Genomic DNA, 20797 nt, shown 5'->3' with positions numbered 1-20797 from the left:
AGGCACTGTTTTCCATGCTTCAACACTTGTTCACAAAAACCTGAGTTACCACATTGTAAGTATATATATTGTTCATATCAATTTAGTTCAAAAATGTTAATAAGAAGACAGCGTACATATGAAAGACTGCAATATGTCTGAGATTGTTTTTTTTTTCTCAGTAGCATGCCATAACTGTGGAATGCATCCAAATAACATTCAATTGGGAGAAATCTTATAACTGCAGGATGACTGTTATGGAGCAGTTAATCAACATACCTTTGTTTGCTTCACAGTGTTTGTTAATGTATGTTTTAATAGAGTATTAATCTTTTCCATGGAGTACTACATAAAAAAAACCCTTTTGCTTTGCTTGATTGTACTATGCGCAGATTAATTAATCAACATACTTCATTTTGACAAAGAATTGTACATATAAAGTAAAACGGAATAATGAAATTCGCACCATTATTTTCCAGCAGCTCAAAAATTTAATTAGAGGAGAAAAGAGTCTACTCTCTCCATCCACCATGTTTTTACAATGAAGATAACAGATTTTAATGTTGTTTAAAGTTGTATCAGGAGACACCTGGTCAGGAGTTACTTGTCCATTACCAAATGCCGATTCCCATTCCCAGCCTGTTTACTCAAAACAGGCTAGGATTTCCAATGGAGTTTACTAGAATTAAAAACTGGCTTATGCGGGTGGTGGTTTTGAAGGAATCCTCGATTGGGAACCGTCGGTTTCAAAGCGGAGTCTTAATGAAGCTCCTTGAGGCACTCCAGCCGTGCGGTAGCAAAAATGGGCCGGGGCTGGTGGCAGCGCCTTGGTTTTGTTTGCGGTTGTTATGGTTCGAACTGCGTCAGGAGTATGCCATGAGCGTGCAGATACTTGGCCACCTGCCTTAATTCTGGACCCTGGTTAATGCAGTAATTCCAGCGCTCTGGAGAGCCGGTGGATAACGCGAGCCCGAGGGCTCGGGCAGGCAGCGGGGGGATCACCGGCACCGGCGGCGGCAGCAGCGCCCCGGCACAGCGCCGGTGCCACCGCGGGCGCCGGGCACCCTCTCGCCCGACACCAGCCCTCCCTCCCCGCCGCTCCCGCTCGCCCGCAGAGCGCAGCCGGGAGGGGACCGGCCGCGGCTCCCGCGGGGCCCCGGCGGCCGCAGCTCGCACTGCGGCGGGCGCGCTCCGGCAGCGCACGGCGGCAGGCGGGGCGGGGGGCACACGGCGCGGTGAGAGGGGCGCGGGGCGCGGCCGTCCCCCCGGGCCCGGCGGGGCCGCCCGGGGCGCGGCGGGGGCGGGCGGCGCCGCAGGAGGGCGGGAGCCGCCGCAGTGAGGCCGCGCGGGCGAGGCGGCGGCGGCCGTTGCCATGGCAGCGCTGCCCCGGGCCGGGGCCTGAGCGGAGGGGCGGGGGAGCCCCGGGCCGGGCCCGGCGGGGAGGGGAGGGGGTGAAAGCGGGCGGGCGGCGCCGCGGGGGTCGCCGCCGGGGGCAGCCCGCAGGCGGGTGTGAGGATGAGCCGCGGCGGGGGCCGAGGGCCGTGCTCCGAGCGCACAGGGAGGCTGCGGAGGTGAAGCCTCTGCTCCCTCGCCGGGCGGGATGGAGACTCTTGGCGCTGCAGAGGACGTGTTTTATGAGGAGGAGGAGGAGGAGGAGGAGGTGAACTGCTACGACTTTGAGCCTCTGCCGACGCTGCTGGAGGACGAGGTGAGTGAGGCAGGTGCGGGGATGGAGCCGCCGCCCTTGCGCTCACCTGCAGTGTAGCGACCTCAGGGCCGCCCGCGGGCGGCGGCCGGGCCGGGGGCGCCCCGGGAGCGGCCGGGCCGCGGCCCCAGCGCCGCTCGCTTTGCGCTGCGCCCCGCGGAGCCGCCTGCCCCGCGGAGCCAGCCCGCGGGCTGGGCTTAGCCGCTTCCCGTGCGCCATCTCCACACTGCAGCAAAGTCATGGTCCTCGAGTGCCGGGTGTCTCGTCACTGCTGTCGTAGCCGTGGGGTAACGCTGCAGTCGGCAAGTGCGTGTCCTTGTCGCGCCCCATCAAGGGAAGTTTACATGGGCAGAATAATATCCCGAAGCTGCCAACCACTTTTTTGTGCAGCTGTATATTGCTGTCCTGTGCTAAAATGCCTTTGACACTGGGAAATAAAAACCAAAAATGTCAAACTGTTAAATCTATTTTTTCAGTTGTTTTGCCAAAAAACCTGTAGCTAAACCCAGTTCTTGTCATCACATTTCTCTGGCTCTGTTACTGGTTTTGCCCTTGCTTTTTGTTGCTCTTGCTCATCTTTATATCTTTCCACGTTAAGTGTGTTTCTTACCCTCATGTGAATGTTGGGGCAAAATATTTGGAGATTTCTTTCCTTTTTTTAAGTAAAGGTTTGGTGAACTATATGTGAGCTGCTCCTTCCTTGAAGCAAATCTTGCAAACTTTCTAACTTGCCATGTCAAGAATCCATGTGGAATCAGGAGTTAAACGCAATTTTGCAAAAGCAAAGCCCCTTTCAGTTTTCCTTTTCACCCATTGGCTTGGTAGTTTGGCTCTTCCACTGTCTGTAGTGTTCAGTGCTGTAGGCCCTCTCAGACTGGCCCATGAAGAATATTGGAGGAGGGTGGTAATGGCCTTATTTTTTACACATTGGCTGAAATACTTGGAGTATTTTCTTGGAATGGAGAAGGCTAAGGGTCAACTCTTCTGTACAAGAAAGAACCATTTTTCATACCTGCTCAATGTATACTTTGATTGTGGGTTTCCACAAGTCCCATCTATGTAGTTATTACAGAAGCATAAAGAGTTTCAGTATTTTTCTTGGGAGAATGAACATGACCTATCACCTGGTGATTAACTAAGTTAATAAAAAAGAGCTGCTTTGAAGAGTATCAGAGAGCTTACTAAGGCAATCCAGTGTTAGCTTCTGATGTGATGGATGTAATGGATGGCATTTGCCACATTTTCTGTGATTCTGGTATAGTATGTTTGAAGTTTGTGTGAATTATCGTGGCAAAAAGGTGTCAGAAGGCTGTGAGTGCTGTTGTACTGAACTCTGAGCTGCTTAGTCATTCAGTGGAGTCTGCTCTTCTCCTCATTGTACCAAGTATCAAGAATGATGCAGGTGGTTTTGTGCCAATATGTGAAGCAGGAATCTGCCTGAACTGAAGAGTAGAAAATGCTAAGGATAAGGGTGTGCTTCAATTTCCTCTCTTTACTAGAACTTTATTCATTTCATACTCCTTTATATTTTATTTCAAAATTTTTAAGAAATGGTCTGTGGCCAATTATTGTTTTATTCCTACGCTCTCTTAATTATCTCTGCTCAATGATATGCTACTGAACAGTTTTGTACTTGCTGAGGAAAATATAAGGGAAAGCTGAAAACTAATGTGAGCACTTAAGCCTGGTTACCTGACAGGTTTACTTTTTGTAGTTTTTAGTGTTAAAACCTGACACTTTCATATTAAAACCCAAGTGTCTTTTGCTGAAAGAGACAAAAAAGAGGCATTAGCATCTCTGATATTTACCACATTTGAATGAAACAGCTTCCAGCTGAAGCAATTGCTCATCAGAAGCTTCAGTTTGCCAGAACCTCCTGTGTTAGAGTGTTAAAAGGATGTTATTTTCCACAGTGCTAACTTTTAGTCTGTGTTGCTTTGGGGATACAGGCTAATCAAATGCAAGTGTTAGTGTTTTCTATGCTTCACTCTCTACAAAGGCCTTGCTTAACAGCAGCTTTCATAACTAAGGTCGAGGAGAGTGATCATTTGGGAAATTCGTGGTTTCTCTGAAGTAAGTAATTTGCTGTCCTGGAGCACTGGAAATAGAAAGGCCTGCAATATGGTGGTGATGGTATTTTTCTTTTTTTATGGTAGTTTTATCTTCACCTAGCCATCCACTGCTGATGGAAACCATGGAACATTGATAGGACTTTTTTCCTTTTTCCTTTTTTTTTTTACTTTTTCTGTATGACATAACTTTCTCATTCCTGGGAAGGAAGATGAACTAAGCTTATCTGACCTTAGATCATTACCTTTCGTTTACTTCCCAAATAACCACAAGACAAAGATGTTTTATAGATTTGTGCTGTAGATATCATTGCTGATAATTATTACCTGCAGTGGAGTTCAGCCTCAAAGCTTAACTCAAAAGTTCTCTCAAGTCCTTACTGTGACTGGAATGTATTGCTGTCTTAAAGATTGCAGGTTTATTTTTTTTATGTACACTCTAAATTGAGCCTCTTATGTCATTATGCACAGATGAAACTCATATTTTGCATCTTGATTAGTGAATAATTCTTTTATTTTTCTGTTGTGGCAAATGCTATCGTGTCACCTAGCTGGAGGATTCTAGGAGAGTTAAAAATAATTACTTGTTCATTGTTTTAATCATAGAACTTCTATTTTTTTTAACTCTTTTGGCTGGCTATAGAATAAGAAGTGGGTCTCCTCTTTCCAAACCTATCCTCATCCCACCACTCACTTTGGTCAGTCTCAAAGCCTAAAATTTGTAGGAGAGCTTCTTGCCATGTGTTTTTGTTTGCAGATAGAGAAACCTCTGTGCTACTCTTCATGCTTGGACAGCTTCCCTATGGAAATGTGCAAAGCCTCCTTATCCACCCTTAAACTCTGATGGCAGCATTACACAATTGTACTGAGCATAGCACAGAGAAAATAAGATTTTGTGCTGAGATCTTTTGCTGTTCATTATTATGTAGGACTGAATTTGATGAAAGCTGGATCCATAATTAGTGCTAGAAGGCACTGTAGTACTGCTGCCATTAGTAAATCAATCCACATCTAGGTCATATCTATGAAAAATAAGACCATTGAGGAGAGAAGTTGAGTTTGCCAAATAGCAGTAAGTGTGTTTTATTTCTTACCTCATATTTATTTATTAAGCATTATACTTTAGACTAAAAACCACAATACACTTTTGGATTGAGGTTTGGTTCTTATTTGAAGGATGTTATGAAAGCAATGCTTAATTCTCTGAGAGACATGTTAATAAACTGTTAATCCAGATATCATTGATATTCTTCAGCACTGGAGTAGGTAAAGAAATTTATAACTGTTCTCCAAGAGATTAAAACCACAGCAATTTTCTGAGCTGCAAGATAATTCATATCCTCTTTTGCTGATTATGATATAGTTATTTTTTCTCTATGCTAAGCAATATCTACATCTATGCAAGATGTAGATGTATCTTCCATTCAGGGTTTATTTAATATCACTGTGTAATGAATAGTAATTATAGCTCTGATACAAAGTAACTTCTGTAGATTACCTTCCATTTTTGTTATCTTGTTACCTTATTTTTTCCTATAGATCGAATTAATGTTTTGTTTGTTTGGGGTATTTTTTTCCTCATTCCTTTAAGTTTGTGAAGACTTTACTTCTGTAGCTGTAGGTAATGTATAGGTTTTGTTTTCCAAAAATATCCATGGAGAAGCTGGTTGCTTTGAGCCAGGAAATGTTTCTGAACATCTTGACCAGGAAAGCCACATTAGAAAAAGATTTGTTTGGGAATGGACTCATAACCTTACTGTGGTAATAGGGTCAATACAAGTTTGACTACAGCTAAGGACAGCAACTTAGAAAGCTAAGTCTATGAGCTGTTTTGATCACTAAAAGGTCTGGATGCAATGGGAAGGACTAGGACAGCCAGAGTGTTTGATTTTAAGTCCAAGTATGGAAACATTTTCCTATGGCATGTATGGCTTTTCAATGTTTATTAAATGGTCTGCACCACAAAACTTCGCAACAGCATCATTCTTACGACAGGCTAATCTAAAGGGTACTTTTTCCCAGATCAGAAATGGTAGGGAGAAGTCCTGTGAAGAGAATTTCTAAGTAGTTTATATAAAGACACCTGGGAAAGCTTGAAAGGCACAAATGAAACAAAATGTTTTCATTTAGTCTTTCTGCTTTTACCTCCAAGTGGTCTGTTTCTTTTTATGCAGTGTTTGTGTAACTTGCATATCTCCCATGATATTTTTTTTTTAAGTTGGCATACTGTGGTATCTTTGTTCAGGTTAACTGTGCTTCTTAAAACATCTCTGTGTTAAGAGCAAAGTCATGCACTTGGTGTTTCTTGGGGTGTTAATCAGTGTCCTAGAAAGTCTGAGAACTTGCCGGAAACATTACTTGTAGCTAATTGTGTCAAATGTGATCTATGACACAGAGAGTAGTGTCATGAAATCCAAGGTAATTTATTAATTCATATCTTGGCAGGAGAATGTGTCCCTTGCTGATATTTTGTCACTGCGGGATAGCTGTCTTACTGAGCAAGATATTTGGGCAATTTGCCTGGAGTGTTGCCATTCTTTGAAGAGCATTGCCCATTCTGCAATCTTCCAGACACTCTGCATCACTCCTGACACTTTGGCTTTTAACACCAATGGCAATGTATGCTTCATGGAACAGCTCAGTGGTGAGTATTTATGTTTCCAGGCTGTTTGTTTTAGAACTGTGGAAACTCACGGTGAGAAACTGCAGTCTATTTTTAAGACTTACAATTAAAATAAAGATAAAATAAAACTTATTTGGGAAGGGGTATGTATATTTTCATGTGAAACTACATGTTCAGTTTTGTACTTGATGAACAAAGGCTGTTCTGAATTTGCTTAGAAAATCCCTCCTAGTTATTTTAGTTAGTCTTCTTTATGTCCATTTTAAACACAGAGATTGTGTACAAGTCTCTACCTTTGTAAAGCATGTCCTTTACCTCTTACAGATTTTCTAATTTCATAGGTATGTTCTATTTCTAGAGAAGTCAGTTTATCTTGGTGATTGTGGCCATAAAAAATGGAGCCATTCTATTGCATATTTGCTATTAAAAAGGAAAGTTCTCTCAAATAAAGGCTTTGTTTTTTTTAAAGCTCTCTCTTGAATAAAAGATTATAATTTTTAAAGTAATGATTTTCAGACTTACCAAGTATTGGGACTGATTGAGAACTGGATTTTAATATGTTAGAAACCAGTATGTAGTAGCATGGAAGATGTTAGGTATCACAGCAGATGAACAGGGAGATGCTTGACTTGAAACAACTTCTTGTTTCAGCTTAGACAAAAAAAGCATGTTATGGTTGCTGTTCCTTTCTCATGTAATGCATCTCAAGTTGACAGGTCTTCAGTCTCTTAATGATTTTACAGAAAAGTAAAGAAAACCAAACAGCTCTTACTCTATTGTACTTTTAAAATTATGTTGGCTCATAACTAGGAGACCCATTCTAGTCTAGATACACACCAGTCAAGTTTTTGTTGTGATTTCTCTAGTCTAATTTATTTTTAAATCTGTCAGGATAAGTGTTTATACTTTCACGCAAAATCTAGATCACAGTATTTAGAAAAAAGGTAACATTGCAACAAATGAAGATGTTTTGCCTCTTTAGAATTAAAGATAGTCTTTCATATAAATAGAACATCATAAAATATAATTAATAAAAATTCAAATATACCTTCATAATTGTTGTGATATTTATTAAATTCCCTAAAATAGACATGAGACATCTTTTTAGTTCCATATTAATAGGGTAATATGGAATCAATTTCCTTTATTTTAAGGAGCTTGTCATACCTTGAAATTAAAAAAGAAAAATAAGCTGGCTTTGTATAAGGCAAGGGTATATGAAAGACTTGTTGAAGAGCATAAATCTAATGGATGAAAAATACCCCTCAACTAAGATCTTTGCTTGTAGCTGGGGAAGAGAAAAATCAATTTCTTCTTAAATGTTTTAGTCTAATTGAATAGCTGGCAAACAATTGATCCAAGAATGCTGTATTCACATACTTAAAATGTGGAATAACAAATTCCTGTGCAAATCAAATGTGTGAAGATTTAGTTCCCTGAAGTCATGTTAGTCTCTAAGGAAAAGACTTTTCATTCATTCTCTTTAAAGAAAGGTATGTTTTCCATAAAAATGCAAAAAAAAATGACACCCGTGTTCTACTTCTCTCACGCTTCACTGTGTCTTTGGCTCTTTCTCTCAAATTTTATTACTGTTTGGTTAAAAGATTGTTGTAGGCACTTGAGGAGGTTGTCCTTTTTGCTTCCCTGCAGTTGTTGCCTATGGATTTATTCTTCCAGAAGAAAATTATAACCCCTGGATTTGCTTTCCAGTGAGAGAAAGTGAACAGCCTGTCATCTCTGCTTTAGCAGCAAGTTCTGCTTCCTTCAAGTTCTGCGGTGCTAAAGTGACAACCATTCAATAGGATGTTCTGCCAAGGGCTCTGATACCTTCTTTTCTCTTCAGATGATGCACATTCCCATTGTAAACATTATATTAAAAGAATACAGTGAGCTGTACCAGTGATAAGTTAAATACTTGTACAGCCTTTAAAGTGTTCTATGGAAAGAAAGGGAAAAGGTAGTGGGGAGATAAAAAGGGGTAGTACTCTGCACGTGAAGGGGAGGGGAGGACAAAACATCTGTCCATTAGTTCCCTTCCCCTTCTGCCTCCTCTGTCTACCCCCAAAATCAGGAAAAAATGTGGTGGTGGGTAAGAAAGGCAAAATGGGTTGCATAACCCTCTTTTTCAGTGGGAAAGTACATTTGGGTATGTCCTAAGGAGCTGTAAATGAGTTACTGTTTCTAGTCAGCCATGCCACATAGATGCAATATATTAATATCTTAAAAAACTCTTCTCTAGTAGTCTCTGCTGTATAACTGGGTTTAATAAAAACTTTATATTTCACTTCTGAAATACAGGCACAAAAGCTAAAGTTAAGATGATTTAGAATCAAAGCTAAAGTTATGATGATTATGCTGTGCCTCTCAACATACTATTTTTTTCTTCTTGTTGAGAAACACACTTTTTACATGTAAGTCATCTCAATCATCCTGACTTCCCAGAAGGATAGATTAGGTGAGTTGGATATGTATGTGGAGAGTAGGCTTTTTAGTTGTGCTCCTGTTTAATTCCCTGATGTTCTTCACTGTGTTCATGTGACATAAGTGCTGTGTGACACTGTATACCTGCTTGAATGCAGAAACAGCATCAGACTCTCATAAGATGTTCTTTTCTTTCCACCTCCTCACTCAGAATTGCCTGCTGCAGTAGCTCAGTTCTCTGCTCAGCAGCACAAGCATGGGCAATTTACTTCCTCTACTCTTTTATCATAAGTAAAACAAGCTAAGCAGAAAGGTCAGAGTTCTAAACTGGCCTGTAGATGAAGAAGTAATGAGCAGTTCAGACTGGCTTTGCTGCTTGAATCCTTATCACCCAGGTCTGTAATGGAAAATAGTGAGTAGAAATGTCCAGTGAATCAAATCAAACCTCTAAGCCACAGCTGAGCCACACTAGCTTAGGTGATAACTGGGTCCAAACATAAATGCCTGAAGGCAAGAAGTGGTTAGACATGGTAAATGTATTTCTTTGTGGGTGTTTAATCTGTTTTGTTTCTTAGTAGGGAAGTTATGATACCTTCTTGGACAAAGCTTGAAAACAGCACTTTACTTCCGGCAATATAAACATGGACAAAAAGTTCTTTGTACAGCATATTGTAGTGAACCAAAATACTGCTATATGAAGTTTCTTTTTTATCAGATAGAAGTGTATCATTACATTTGTATCATCAAGTTGGTTTGTTGTTTGTAAACAAGACTACTAATTTCTAATCTGGAATGTTTCCTTTTGTTTTCAAAGATGATCCAGAAGGTGCCTTTGTTCCACCAGAATTTGATCTCACCGGTAACACTTTTGAGGCAAGTTCATAAATTTATCTGTAAAGTAGAGGGGGAGGTGAATAGTTTTACTACCTCTGGCAATACCAAATGCTCAGCATTCTCAGTATATAATTTTAGAACTTCTAAAGGTTGTGAGTAGTAAATGGTGCTGTTTAGACATGTTTTGTGAAAATAAAAAGTAAACTTAAAATGCCATATTAATTTTTGGCATAAGCATTTGTTCACTAACTGATAAAATGTAAGAATCTATTTTGGCTGAATAATGTGTTATGCTAAACCACAGCTGGCCTATATTATGTTCTCTGGTACCCTTCACTGGTTACATGGGCTTGTCTGGGGACTAGCCATGAACTTTTATGACTAAATATGAAATTTGTTTGCTATCCTCTTCAATAAAATAATTCAGAAAAGGGTAATCAGCAATTTTATCTCTGATTTAATGGAGAAACAGATTACTATCTGTTGCTTTGCAATGCACAAGTGCTCTACATTGTTAAATTAAATTAGATTTAAATTGTTTATACTAATTCATTAGCCTCCCAAGTCAACCATCTCATTGCCTGCTACAGGAGCACTTGCTTGCTTAATATCCTTTTTCTTAATACACTACTTTTTCTGGCATGTATCTTTAGATATTATCTTAGATAATTCAAATGATTTAATTAGCAACACATTTAATTCAAATTATATTGATAAAATCTGGTTCTTTATAGTTTTTTGCTATAAATGTATTTTGCTTTTCAGAGTTTTAGCCTTCATATTCATGTTTATAGTTCTCTATTTCTTGATGGAGGGAGGTGGGAAGGAGGAGGAGAAGTGAACCTTGGAAGTGTGAAGTACCACATGTTAAATAAGAATGATCAGTCAGGAAGGGTGGTAGAATAGAATATGAAATAGTGCAGTCTTTGAAGGTTAGAGAGGAAAAAATTCAGTTGTTGCTATGCTTTATTATCATTATTATGTATCTACATATGCCAGCAAAGTTACAGTGATATTGTGCTCACTCTCCTCCTCATCCCCATGATGGTTTTTGGTAAGTCTTTCTTTGTGGACAAGGATTGTTAAGAGGTGGCCTGCGTTTTCTGTAAACTTGCCGACTGAGGAAGCCTTTATATTCAGATGTGGTTGAGGCAAATGAGACCCAAAATTGACTGGTTTTTGTTTCTTTCTTTTTGTTGTGCTTCTGAAGCTGTACATTTTACATAAATATGTTCTTCATCCCTTAACAATCTTCCAAGACTTGACACAGAAATGCTTACAAGGTTTGCAGAATTATTTGCTCCTTTGGCCAACTCATTTACCCCAACCCTTTTTCCTTGCCTAGTAGTTGCTGAACTTGTCTGAATAAAGTTAATAGATACATTGAAAGAGGTTCAAAGACCAAGGAGATGGAACAAGGTGAAATAGGAATTTGGGAAGACTGTGGTAATACTAAGTGACCTGAAATTTTAGTTCTATCTGATAGACAAACCCATTGTATTCCTTTTGGATTAAACACATCTGTGTATAGATTTGTTGTTTGACTCTTTCAGCAGCATGTACAGGCTCGTTAAGCCCCAGTGAATCCCAGTACCAAGCACAGCACAATCAATTAAACATTCAGTGAAAGCTGTTTGAGTCAGGAGTGGCTCCAAACATTGTCCCTTTTACTCCTTTTGTAAAGGTCTGTGAAGATACATGAAAGTACACATTTGTGTGGAAGTCAGTCAGCATGTTCTGCCTTGTCCCTTGTAACGTGGGCTGAGTGCACCGATTTCTGTATGTTGCTGCTATTTCTTAATCTAGCAAGTTGGGAAGCCTTCCAAAGCAGGGAGAGCAGTGCTGTGACAGCATCCTGTTGCCTCAGCTGTTTTTCACTGACCACCCTAGAGCAGTACACAAGGCAGAAAAGCTAGGGCAGAAATGTGTTGTTTTACTCTGGGATTTGTGTGCATTTGGTCAGCCATCTGTGGGATTCAGATTATTTGTGGAACTTTCAAAGCTTTACCTCTTACCATATGTAGAATTTGGTTGAACTTTTAAGTGCTTCAGTACCAGACCAACTTCGGCCAAGGAATCCATGGTGATCTCTGCTTGTTTTTACTTTTGCAGATCCAAGACCTTGAATAGGTTAATGCTTATGTACTTATTTCAAGGGTTTTATAATACTGTCATCTTTCCAAGTTGGTCATTTCATTCTTGGTGTTAATACTTCAAGCTCTTCTATTTTCCAAAAGTATTGAGACTTTTGTCTATCCCCTTACCCCTATTATAACCCCTTGCTATTGCAATAGCAGAATAGTAATGCTTTATATACATCTCTGGCCCATTGTCCTTTCTCAGTCTTTTGAAGTTCTTTGATTGCAATAAGCTGCCCTTTGTACAGAAGTGTGAAGTCTCTTGTTTTACTGCTTGCACCTTCCTTGGGGATGACCTGACTTAGTTCTTCTTTGTTGGAGTGTTTTTGCAGCTGCTTGGTCTGCTTTGTTTAAAACAATGGCAAGTAATGTTTTTATTGAAACTGCCTGATTTCAATATAAAGAGAAAAAAATTGGTTTTAGAACTACTAATTATGTTCAGGATGATCTTTGATAGCTCTTACTCCAGTGTAAAAGCTTAGCTGATTTAAAATAGTTATGTCGGCCAGACTTTTTGCTTGATTTGAGTGTGACCCTGTTTTGTGGCTTCTAAAATGGATGCACACAATGAGATTTGTATGGCTATTGGATGACTTCTTCCTCTTTAAACCCTTTTTTAAAAAATCCTTCAATTAAAGCTACAGTTTTTTTTCAACAAGAGATGTTTTGTTTCCTGCTTGGTGAATTACTGATCCAGACCTCTAATGGTATTGTGACTCCAGACTAATTAGTTGCTAAACTTAGCTGGCACTCACAAGCACACAAGGATAATAGACACAGGAAACAAATTGAAATGCATTGCTGTCTTGGTGTCTGAAACAACACTATTAAAGATGTCAGTTGCTAGTTGGAATTTCAAATAGCATGAGATCTAAAGCTTTGTCCAAATGACAATGCACAAGACTGAAAAGTAATTGATTTCATGTGGCTGGTTTTAGACTTGTGCCTTCTTTCTTGACCTGCTTTCCATTTGTCAAGTAGGGATAATAGCACCAGCTTCAGTTACTGTTGAGAGTTGGAAGGTGAAAACTAGCCCTTCAGTATCAGGTGTAAAACAGACTTTTTACAGAGAATAATGGTTAAGAATGGATTAGCTGTGAAAGGGGCTTGTGGTACTGACAGTGAAGTGCAGCTGAACTTTCCATGATGACTTTAGTGCTGCCACAGTTCCATCCTGTGCACTTGGAGGAAGGATTGCAGTGTCTGAGCATCTAAAGAGACCTTGAAGTCACTGTTGCTAAGTGGATGCAGTGGCATTGAGTAGGTCAGTTCTGGTGTGTTCTCCTCTTCCAGGTGTTTGCGTGGTCACAGTACAATGACAGAAAGGCAGCCAAGCAGCTACAGCTGGGCTCTAGGACAGCACTGAATGAAAACAGAATCTCCTGCCTATCTGTTAATGTTTTGATTTTTTTTTTTCCTCTAACTGTGCTATCTCCTTACAGACTTCCATTACCATTGTGCTCTAGTAAAAGTACTGTTAAATATTGGTGCTGAAAGGAAAGAGAGAGACAATAGGAGTTACACTTTAGAGTTATGATCCATACTGTAACTGCCAAGAAAAGGTGAATTCCTGTACAGTACACTTATTAGCATTTGCACTTCTTAATGTAGATGCAGATATGTGATGTAACTGTGCTGTAAGTTTTCAGATGACTTAAGCTGTCACTTGCCTGCATTGATGGAAATATCTCAGTTACTGCTTTTCTGCTAAGCTGGAAGTTGTGCCTGAATTTGCTATCGCAGGTATTGACTATGACTTTGTTCTCACTGAATCTTGAGCTAGAAGTCAGAGACATCTGGACTATAAAGACTAGCATCTAATTTTAAAATTTTCTACTCATCATACTGTAGAGAACAGCAAAGAATGTGTGAATTTTCCTGTTCTTCAAAGACAGGAAGAGACTGAGATGCAAAAATACTTATTTGAGGCTTCTTCTAAAATTTGCCCTGATTTTGCCTTCTAAATAGGAAGAACTTTAGCCTTTTTCCTGATGAAAATTGCTCCTATTTCATTTTCTTGCCCTGAGCAGTACAGTGTTAGACTTGTGAAATTTGACCAATGGGAGGCTCAACATGAATAGTTAAATATTGTTGAGTTCATTAATAGTCTTCTATCACTACAATACAAGATTGCCTCAGGTTAAAAACACTGGCTGTCTCAAACCAGTTTCAAATAGCTATTTGTCTGCATCACAAAACTGCCATTGAGCCTCACACAGAGGTTCATTGATGTGGAACACCACATTTCTGAGATACGAGCTTTCAGTGAGATGAAGGACTGATGTCCACCATGTGTGAGCTTGCATTTATAATCTTTTAATAATGTGGCTATTCAGTTTTGCTTGTTCTAGTGAACCTTTGTTATAGAAATCAGTGAATTTTCACTCTTGTCTATTCTCTCTGAGGGAGATTGGATAATACTTCTGTTGATGACTTATTTCAGTATTTGGAGGTGATAAGATGCAGTAGTTCGGAAGCCTCAGTGTGTGGCAAGATTAAAACCTTCAGAAATTAAAATAACTGAAAAAGTGATCAAGAGTTAAATACTACCTTGAAGAAGAGGAGGAAATATGGGTTAGTGAAGGGAAAGAAAGTAAAGTTCACATTGCCTCTTTTTCTCATCTAGAACTTGTTCTTGCTTTTATCTATCAGGACAGGAGTAGGGTGTGCTGATCTCTCACCTGTGAAAGAATCATAGCTGGAAAAGGCTGAATGCTGTTGCTATCTTTCTTAGAATGTCATGACTCTCAACTTGCAGTTCTCAGTGAGCTGTAGTTGATTTGTATTATATAAAAAAAGTCCAAGTATTTCAGCAACCTTAAAAATAAACAAATGTACATGAAGTGGTAGAACTGCTGCAAATAGAAACAATACAAGATAAAATGTTATGACATTTGTTTTTGAATATTAAGTTTTTAGAATTCATATAGCTTATTCCTATGAAATGTGACAAGGCAGTTGGAGTTATAAATGCAATATACATAGAAATATTTTATGTACATATAAATGCATAGGTTGAAGTTTCAAATGAAACATAATGTTCTGTGGAATAGATAAAGAAAGGGTCAGAATGTGTGTGTGTATATATATATAGTGATGTTAGGCTTCCTGAAGAAAACTGAGCAGTTTCATGCTGCACTATTTCTCAATACCTGATCATTACTAACCTAGTGCTCATGTCTCAGCTGTTGGTCGTTCTCTAAATGTGAAAGCCTTCATCTTTCTCCCAAATCCAAACAGCAGACTGTATAAAGGAAGTCTTGTCTTTGTGACTTTCCTAGTCTTTTAAAGCAGTAGCTTTGAATACTGTGAGATTATCTCTATTGTTCTATTTTTTTTAGCTCTCAGTGCAGGATGAAAAAATAAAACTTTTATATGTTCTCCTAGATAGGTTTTTGGTTTTGTGTTTATCTGATGGGGGAAGCAAGTCTTTTGAAACACCTAGTGCCTTTTTTCTTCTATTCTGTTTCTCTTAGTTTCATGTAGCCTCCCCTTGAGACTAATTCTATCTAACAGCAGCAAGGCTTGTCATCAGCAAATGGTAACTTATCTCCTCCTGTAGTCTAAATCATTCAATCTTCTGAACGTTATTTAAAGCTGTCTTTTCCTTCTGTGACAAAAATAAATTACTTTCATTTCTTTCCTCTGCCTCTACTGTGCTATAGAAGAGAAAATGGAATCTTCCTGTTCTTGCTTTTACATCACCATCCCAGTTGAGGTCCCTTTCAGGAACTTAGGACTGAGCAAACACCCTTTAGATGCTTTACACAAAGTTAACAAAAGGAAGAATGAGGCCAATGGAATTTTTTTTACGTCAGAGGTTTTTTTGGGTTGTTTTTTTTTTTCCTTTTAATGCCTAGGCTCTCTTAAAGTTTATAATTTGGTTACCTCAAAAACCTACAGCTTAGCAGTTGCTTAGTCTTGAAGTTGGGGTTGCAAAGTTGTCATATTGGTCTTTGCCAGCAAACCTTTTGAGCATATTGCCAATATTTCTACAATTTTGCCCCTAAAGCTGAAACAGCTTTTTGGAGTGACTTAGTTTTATTGGAAATAGTCTTTGTCCTAGGCAGAAAAATGTTGCTAGAAGAAAAATGATTGTATAGGTAACCTGGTCGGTGAAAACATACAGAATTTTAGGTTTATTCTTTATTTGGCTGTAAGATTCCTATAGGAAAGCATTATTAAAGTTAAGATATATAATTTTTCCTCTAAGGTTTCTGAAGATTATGCCCTGATGTACAACATAATTTTTAAATTATCTTATTTAGAGATTTTTGTTTGGAAAAGATTGGGGGTGAAGAGAGACCTTTGCATTCTCTCTTAAAACAGGTGGTTTTTGTTGTTGGAATTTACTTTTTTTGAAGCCTGAAAGGGTTGTGTTGGATAAATTTGTGTATAGTCTCCATCTTGGGCAAAAAACTATGGAAAAGAGAAGAGAATGTTTTCTCCTGTTACACATGCTGGGTTTCATAAATCTCTGAGCTTCTTAATGCTAAAGATGCACAAATTGTTTTGGATCAATTGTTTGTCTCCAACCTCTTCTATGTAAACTCACTAATACTGATACTTTCTCAGCTGTGGATGAAGTTGTCTTCTTTAGTCCTCATATCATTACCTGTCAGTTTCTGGTGCTGCCCATTCAAACTCATTCCTTTGATGGGTCCATCATCATATTAGTCTTACTTGCAGAACTTAATTTTCTCTGGTCCTTTCCATTTAGTTCCATCATTTACTCCTTAGAATGATTAACATTGCTGTTGAAATGCAAGCCAAAACCCTTAAAGGCAACATAGAATTATTCCTTATCATTACTTTTTATCAAAATATTCCTCTTCCATTAATTTTATGTCTGTTTTTTGTGGATATTCAAGTCACTAAATGATCCATGATCATTGCTATTCTGGATTTGGTAATTTCTACTCCCTGAAACAATGGCAATTAATTTTTAGCATTTGCACAAACTGAAATACAGAGCCATTTCACCAGGGTATGAGAACATTTATAAATACCACTATTTCAGAAAAGTTCAGGAAATTATTGACTTAGAAGTAGATGGTAGATGCCTTCCTAATCTCCAGATAAAATTCAAGACTAGTTCATTTTCCCCGGTGAATTAGATGGTTGTAGAGGATTAGGTTTTTGAGATTTAGCCAACAGAGCCTTCAGGATTTTGTCACTACACATCACTGTCCTTAATTACAGCATTTTGAGAAACCTTAAGACAGTAACTGTGAGCATGCTTTTGAAGCTAAGGATAGTGTCTCCTGGGAAATGTATTGAGTGTGGCTTAAGTTTCTCAAATAACCTTGCAACATGTGAATTAATCTCTTTGTATATGCATACTCCAAGATTCTTGAACTTTTCAGCCCCTTCACCAAGTTTAAAAATAAAACAACCAAACAAAAACAGAGAAAAAACCCACCCAAACAAAAAAACCATCAAAATCACAAGCCAACAAACAAAAATCCCCCCCCAAAAAAAATAAAAGGAAAAAAAGCCCCACAAAACAACTAAAAGCTCCAACCAAACTTCTTCTTTCTCTCAACTGTAATACTGCTTCTGTGCTTGAGTTGAGAAGGAGCAAGGTTTACTTCTGCAGAAGACATTCCCGTGTGAACCAATCAAGCTAGAAACATAACCAGTCTGAAATCAGCCCCAAACCCTCCCTCACCAAATGTTTACATTCCTGTAATATGCAATAAGAGCTACCAACCTTGGCTGCTTCTGTCACCTCCAGCTGTTCTGTGAAAATTGGTGTTTTGAATGTTGTCATAACAAGTTATTATGCAGAGAAGTAAATTGAGAAGTGTCTAACCAGCTTTTTACATTTTGCAGGTCATCTTATATATGGTCCTGATAGCGGTTAAAAAAAAATGAGCTCTACATAGATTATTTTGTTAAGGAAGAGTTAACTGGTCATTGTACAGTAATGAATATTTTATGTGTCAGAGTCTGGATGTCATTGATTCATGTAATGATAAAAGAATTGGGATGCTGTTCTAGTATTGACCCATAATGTTCTTATCTGAAGTGCTACAATTCCATTTTTTACCTCCAAAATGTGTAATAAGTATCCCTCAATACATAATGGTGTGAATGCATTGCTCAGAGTGACAGACTACCAGTAGGCACCGTCTCTTAGGTTTAAGATTAAAAAAAAATGTAGGTTTTTTTTTTTTTAATAACATACTTCAGTACTATGACTAACATTGTATTTGCTATAAAATAAAAAAAAAAAAAATCCTACACTGTTGAGAGAAGACAGAGCCAGTGTGCTCAGCATGCATATAACTGTTTGTCAGCCTTCCTTGTTTCTATGCCTACAGGGAATGAGTTGTGTTACCTTAATTAAGTGATAAATTAATTACCTATGGCAAGTAACTTAAAAGTAAGGAGGTTAATGGCTGATAAATCATAAGGAAAGCTGTGACACATGAAACTCTGTTTCAAAGGGAATTTTTAAAAATACCATTGTTCAAGAAGCTTTAAAAATAAATGTGAGTAACTTTTGCTATCTAAACCTCTGAGATCTTCAGAAGGTTTTTCAGGGGTTTTTTTAGTATTCTTCCTTAAGTGTCATAATTATACTTACTCAGTCATGCAGGAGAGGAGTCAATTGGCGTGCTACTCATCCATGTTGGGATGCCTGATCTTTGTGATTAAGGGAGCCTAAAAGTGGGATGGAAGTGTAAAAAACCTGTTCTTAATTTGTTTCTTCACTCTGCAAATATATGACTAATTTCCTGTAAATAGCATGGCTTAAATTTGCTCAAGATTCTGGGCATATTCATCTTCATGTGACTTCCAAGAGGAAAATGAATCTTTACCAAGGTAACAGTAAGTGGTTTAAAATCATTTGTCCTTAGTACAGTAGTTAAAGTAGCAACAACTTTTTGAAACCGCTTTGAGGTCCATTTGAAAAATTCATATTTTTTTTTCTTCATTTCTGGGTATAGCTCTGAATTGACAGTATTTCTTTTCAAAGTGATTACTACTGTAGATGCTGGCAAATTATTCTATGGACGGCAATCAACAGAATCATATGGAAAGCCAAAATCTATTGCTATTAAAATAAATTTTGCAGGTAGCACAAAGCCTGTTGTAAATGTATCTTATGATTTATTTAAAAAAAAAAAAATCTCTTGTCAAAGAAGACCTGAAAAGAAGCCCCTGAGGTTAGTCAAAAAGTATGAAAACAACTTAAAAAGAATGAAAACCTGGTATTTTTCAAATCTTTCTAAACACAGAAATGCTACCTGAAGTCTGCAATGTTTGCAAATGAATAAGATACAAAAGAGTTTTTCAAAGAAAGCTATAACCGAAAAGCTATGTAATTTTTTTGAACGTGTTTTAATCTACATAGCAACTCTTCTTTATGGAGAATTATCAAAAATTTGGCTGAATTAAGAGTTTCAGAATAGACTAGTGACCAATCTGACAAAATCAGCAGTAACATAAATTTCCAGGACCAGATGGTGAAACAGCATTTATAAAATAAGCAATTACCTCAAGTAATACTTTTTATTTATCCTGGAAGACAAAGGGAGAAGCTCTGCTAAGAAATCTGTGAGGTGTGCTGTGGCAGCAGCCATGGAGTGTCAGCTCTCAGAAATGAAGTGGGTGGCAACAATGAGATGTACATGGTGGATTCAAACAAAATACTGCCTTTTGATGCTGTAAAATGTGTAAATTCTTGCTGCAAAACATAGATGCAAAAAGGTTGCATGTGGCCAACAGACAAATTAATGGAAATAAAACAGTTGGCATGGACTGTTACAAACAAGAAGCCTGCAACTATAAAACTGAGATTAGGTTGATGTCCCAAGTAGTTTTTCTCAGTTCAAGCAGGATGATACAAATTTCTCAATTCAAGCAGGATGATATCAGCAGAAGCAGTAAATTGCAGGGACAAGCTAACAAAGCCTTGCTTGTGCCTTGATTAGGCCTAACAACATATACAAACTGTAAACTTTTAAAGCTTTCACTTACTTTTCTTAGGTTAGTTAAAAGACAACTTGAGAGTTAAAATACCTGCAGACTTTGACTGTGAGAAAATCTGACCTGTAGATGCATTTTGGGCCCCATTTTTTTAGAAGTCTTTTGGGGAACAGGTTTTTTTCTGGCACAGTTACCTGTAGTTAGAAGGGACAAACTGCACATTCCAGTACTTGTTAACCACTTCAAGCTAGACTATGTTTTGTGAATAGTCTACAGTGGCTGAGCACTTTTAGCACACTATGCAGGCTAATTATCAAGGTATCCAGGGTGCCAAATGAACATAAAGCTAATATTTAATATTACACCTTCCAGTAATTGCAATTATGCAATTTAGTCCATTTGTAATGAAGGAAAATATTGAAAATAATAGGCATTTTCCCTTTCATTTTCTCACTAAGGAGAATTCCTGACTTTCTTTTGCATAAAAATAGTGCATTTTAGAGTGACTACACAGAAAAACTACATAGATAGATATTAAATGTTTTCTCCCAGTAGTAATTTTCTCAAGCATTACCTTGAATTTCTTTATAAAACCTTGAGGTTTAAAATCACCCTGAAGCTTTCTTTTATAGAACCCTTAAATGCTTTGAATTGTATCACAATTGGGTGGAAGTAGTTCTATCTCTGCAATCTCAATAAAAAGAAAGAAAAAATACACAAAGTAAAATAAAGGTCAGATAAGAATGTCAAAACCAATTACACAATTTCTGTAACTTGTTATTTAGTCAGAAATATTTTTCACTAAGTATTATTTGTATTATGCCCTGTCTTTTTCAGTTCTTTAGAAGACCTACAATTCTGAACTTAGTGAAATCTCAATACAGAATATAAATGGCCATTATTTGTAATTGCTACATACTTGTGCAGTCACTATTCAAAAGCTCTTTTGTCAGCTTTTTCCTGTTGTGTTTGTCTGCAAATGGAGTTCCTGGAGAAGTTCAGTTCTTTAGGCCAGTCAAGCAGTAATACAACAACGTCTCTGTCACTCTCTCCGTATAGACTTGGAGCTTTACTTCCTCTCCTGATCTTT

General features: G+C 38.3%; 1 protein-coding gene across 2 annotated transcripts in view; it reads left to right on the top strand.

Annotated features, from left to right (window-relative positions):
- Positions 1 to 1413: 1413 nt before the first annotated feature.
- KNDC1 (kinase non-catalytic C-lobe domain containing 1) overlaps positions 1414 to 20797 on the top strand; it is a 57308-nt gene continuing 37924 nt past the window's right edge. Inside the window, exons 1-3 of one of the 2 annotated variants that reach the window (XM_021536449.4) lie at positions 1414 to 1687; positions 6199 to 6397; positions 9612 to 9670. In XM_021536449.4, the coding sequence (XP_021392124.3) occupies positions 1580 to 1687; positions 6199 to 6397; positions 9612 to 9670 (366 nt within the window). In that variant the 5' untranslated portion in view covers positions 1414 to 1579. The remainder of the gene's footprint in view (positions 1688 to 6198; positions 6398 to 9611; positions 9671 to 20797) is intronic. The other variant, XM_021536450.4, reaches the window with a different exon arrangement.

This window comes from Lonchura striata, chromosome 6 (assembly GCF_050655825.1).
Source record: "Lonchura striata isolate lonStrDom1 chromosome 6, ASM5065582v1, whole genome shotgun sequence".
NCBI classification, from domain to species: domain Eukaryota; kingdom Metazoa; phylum Chordata; class Aves; order Passeriformes; family Estrildidae; genus Lonchura; species Lonchura striata.
The sequence above is the reverse complement of the archived record's forward strand: the minus strand, read 5'-3'. Positions and strand labels throughout refer to the sequence as shown.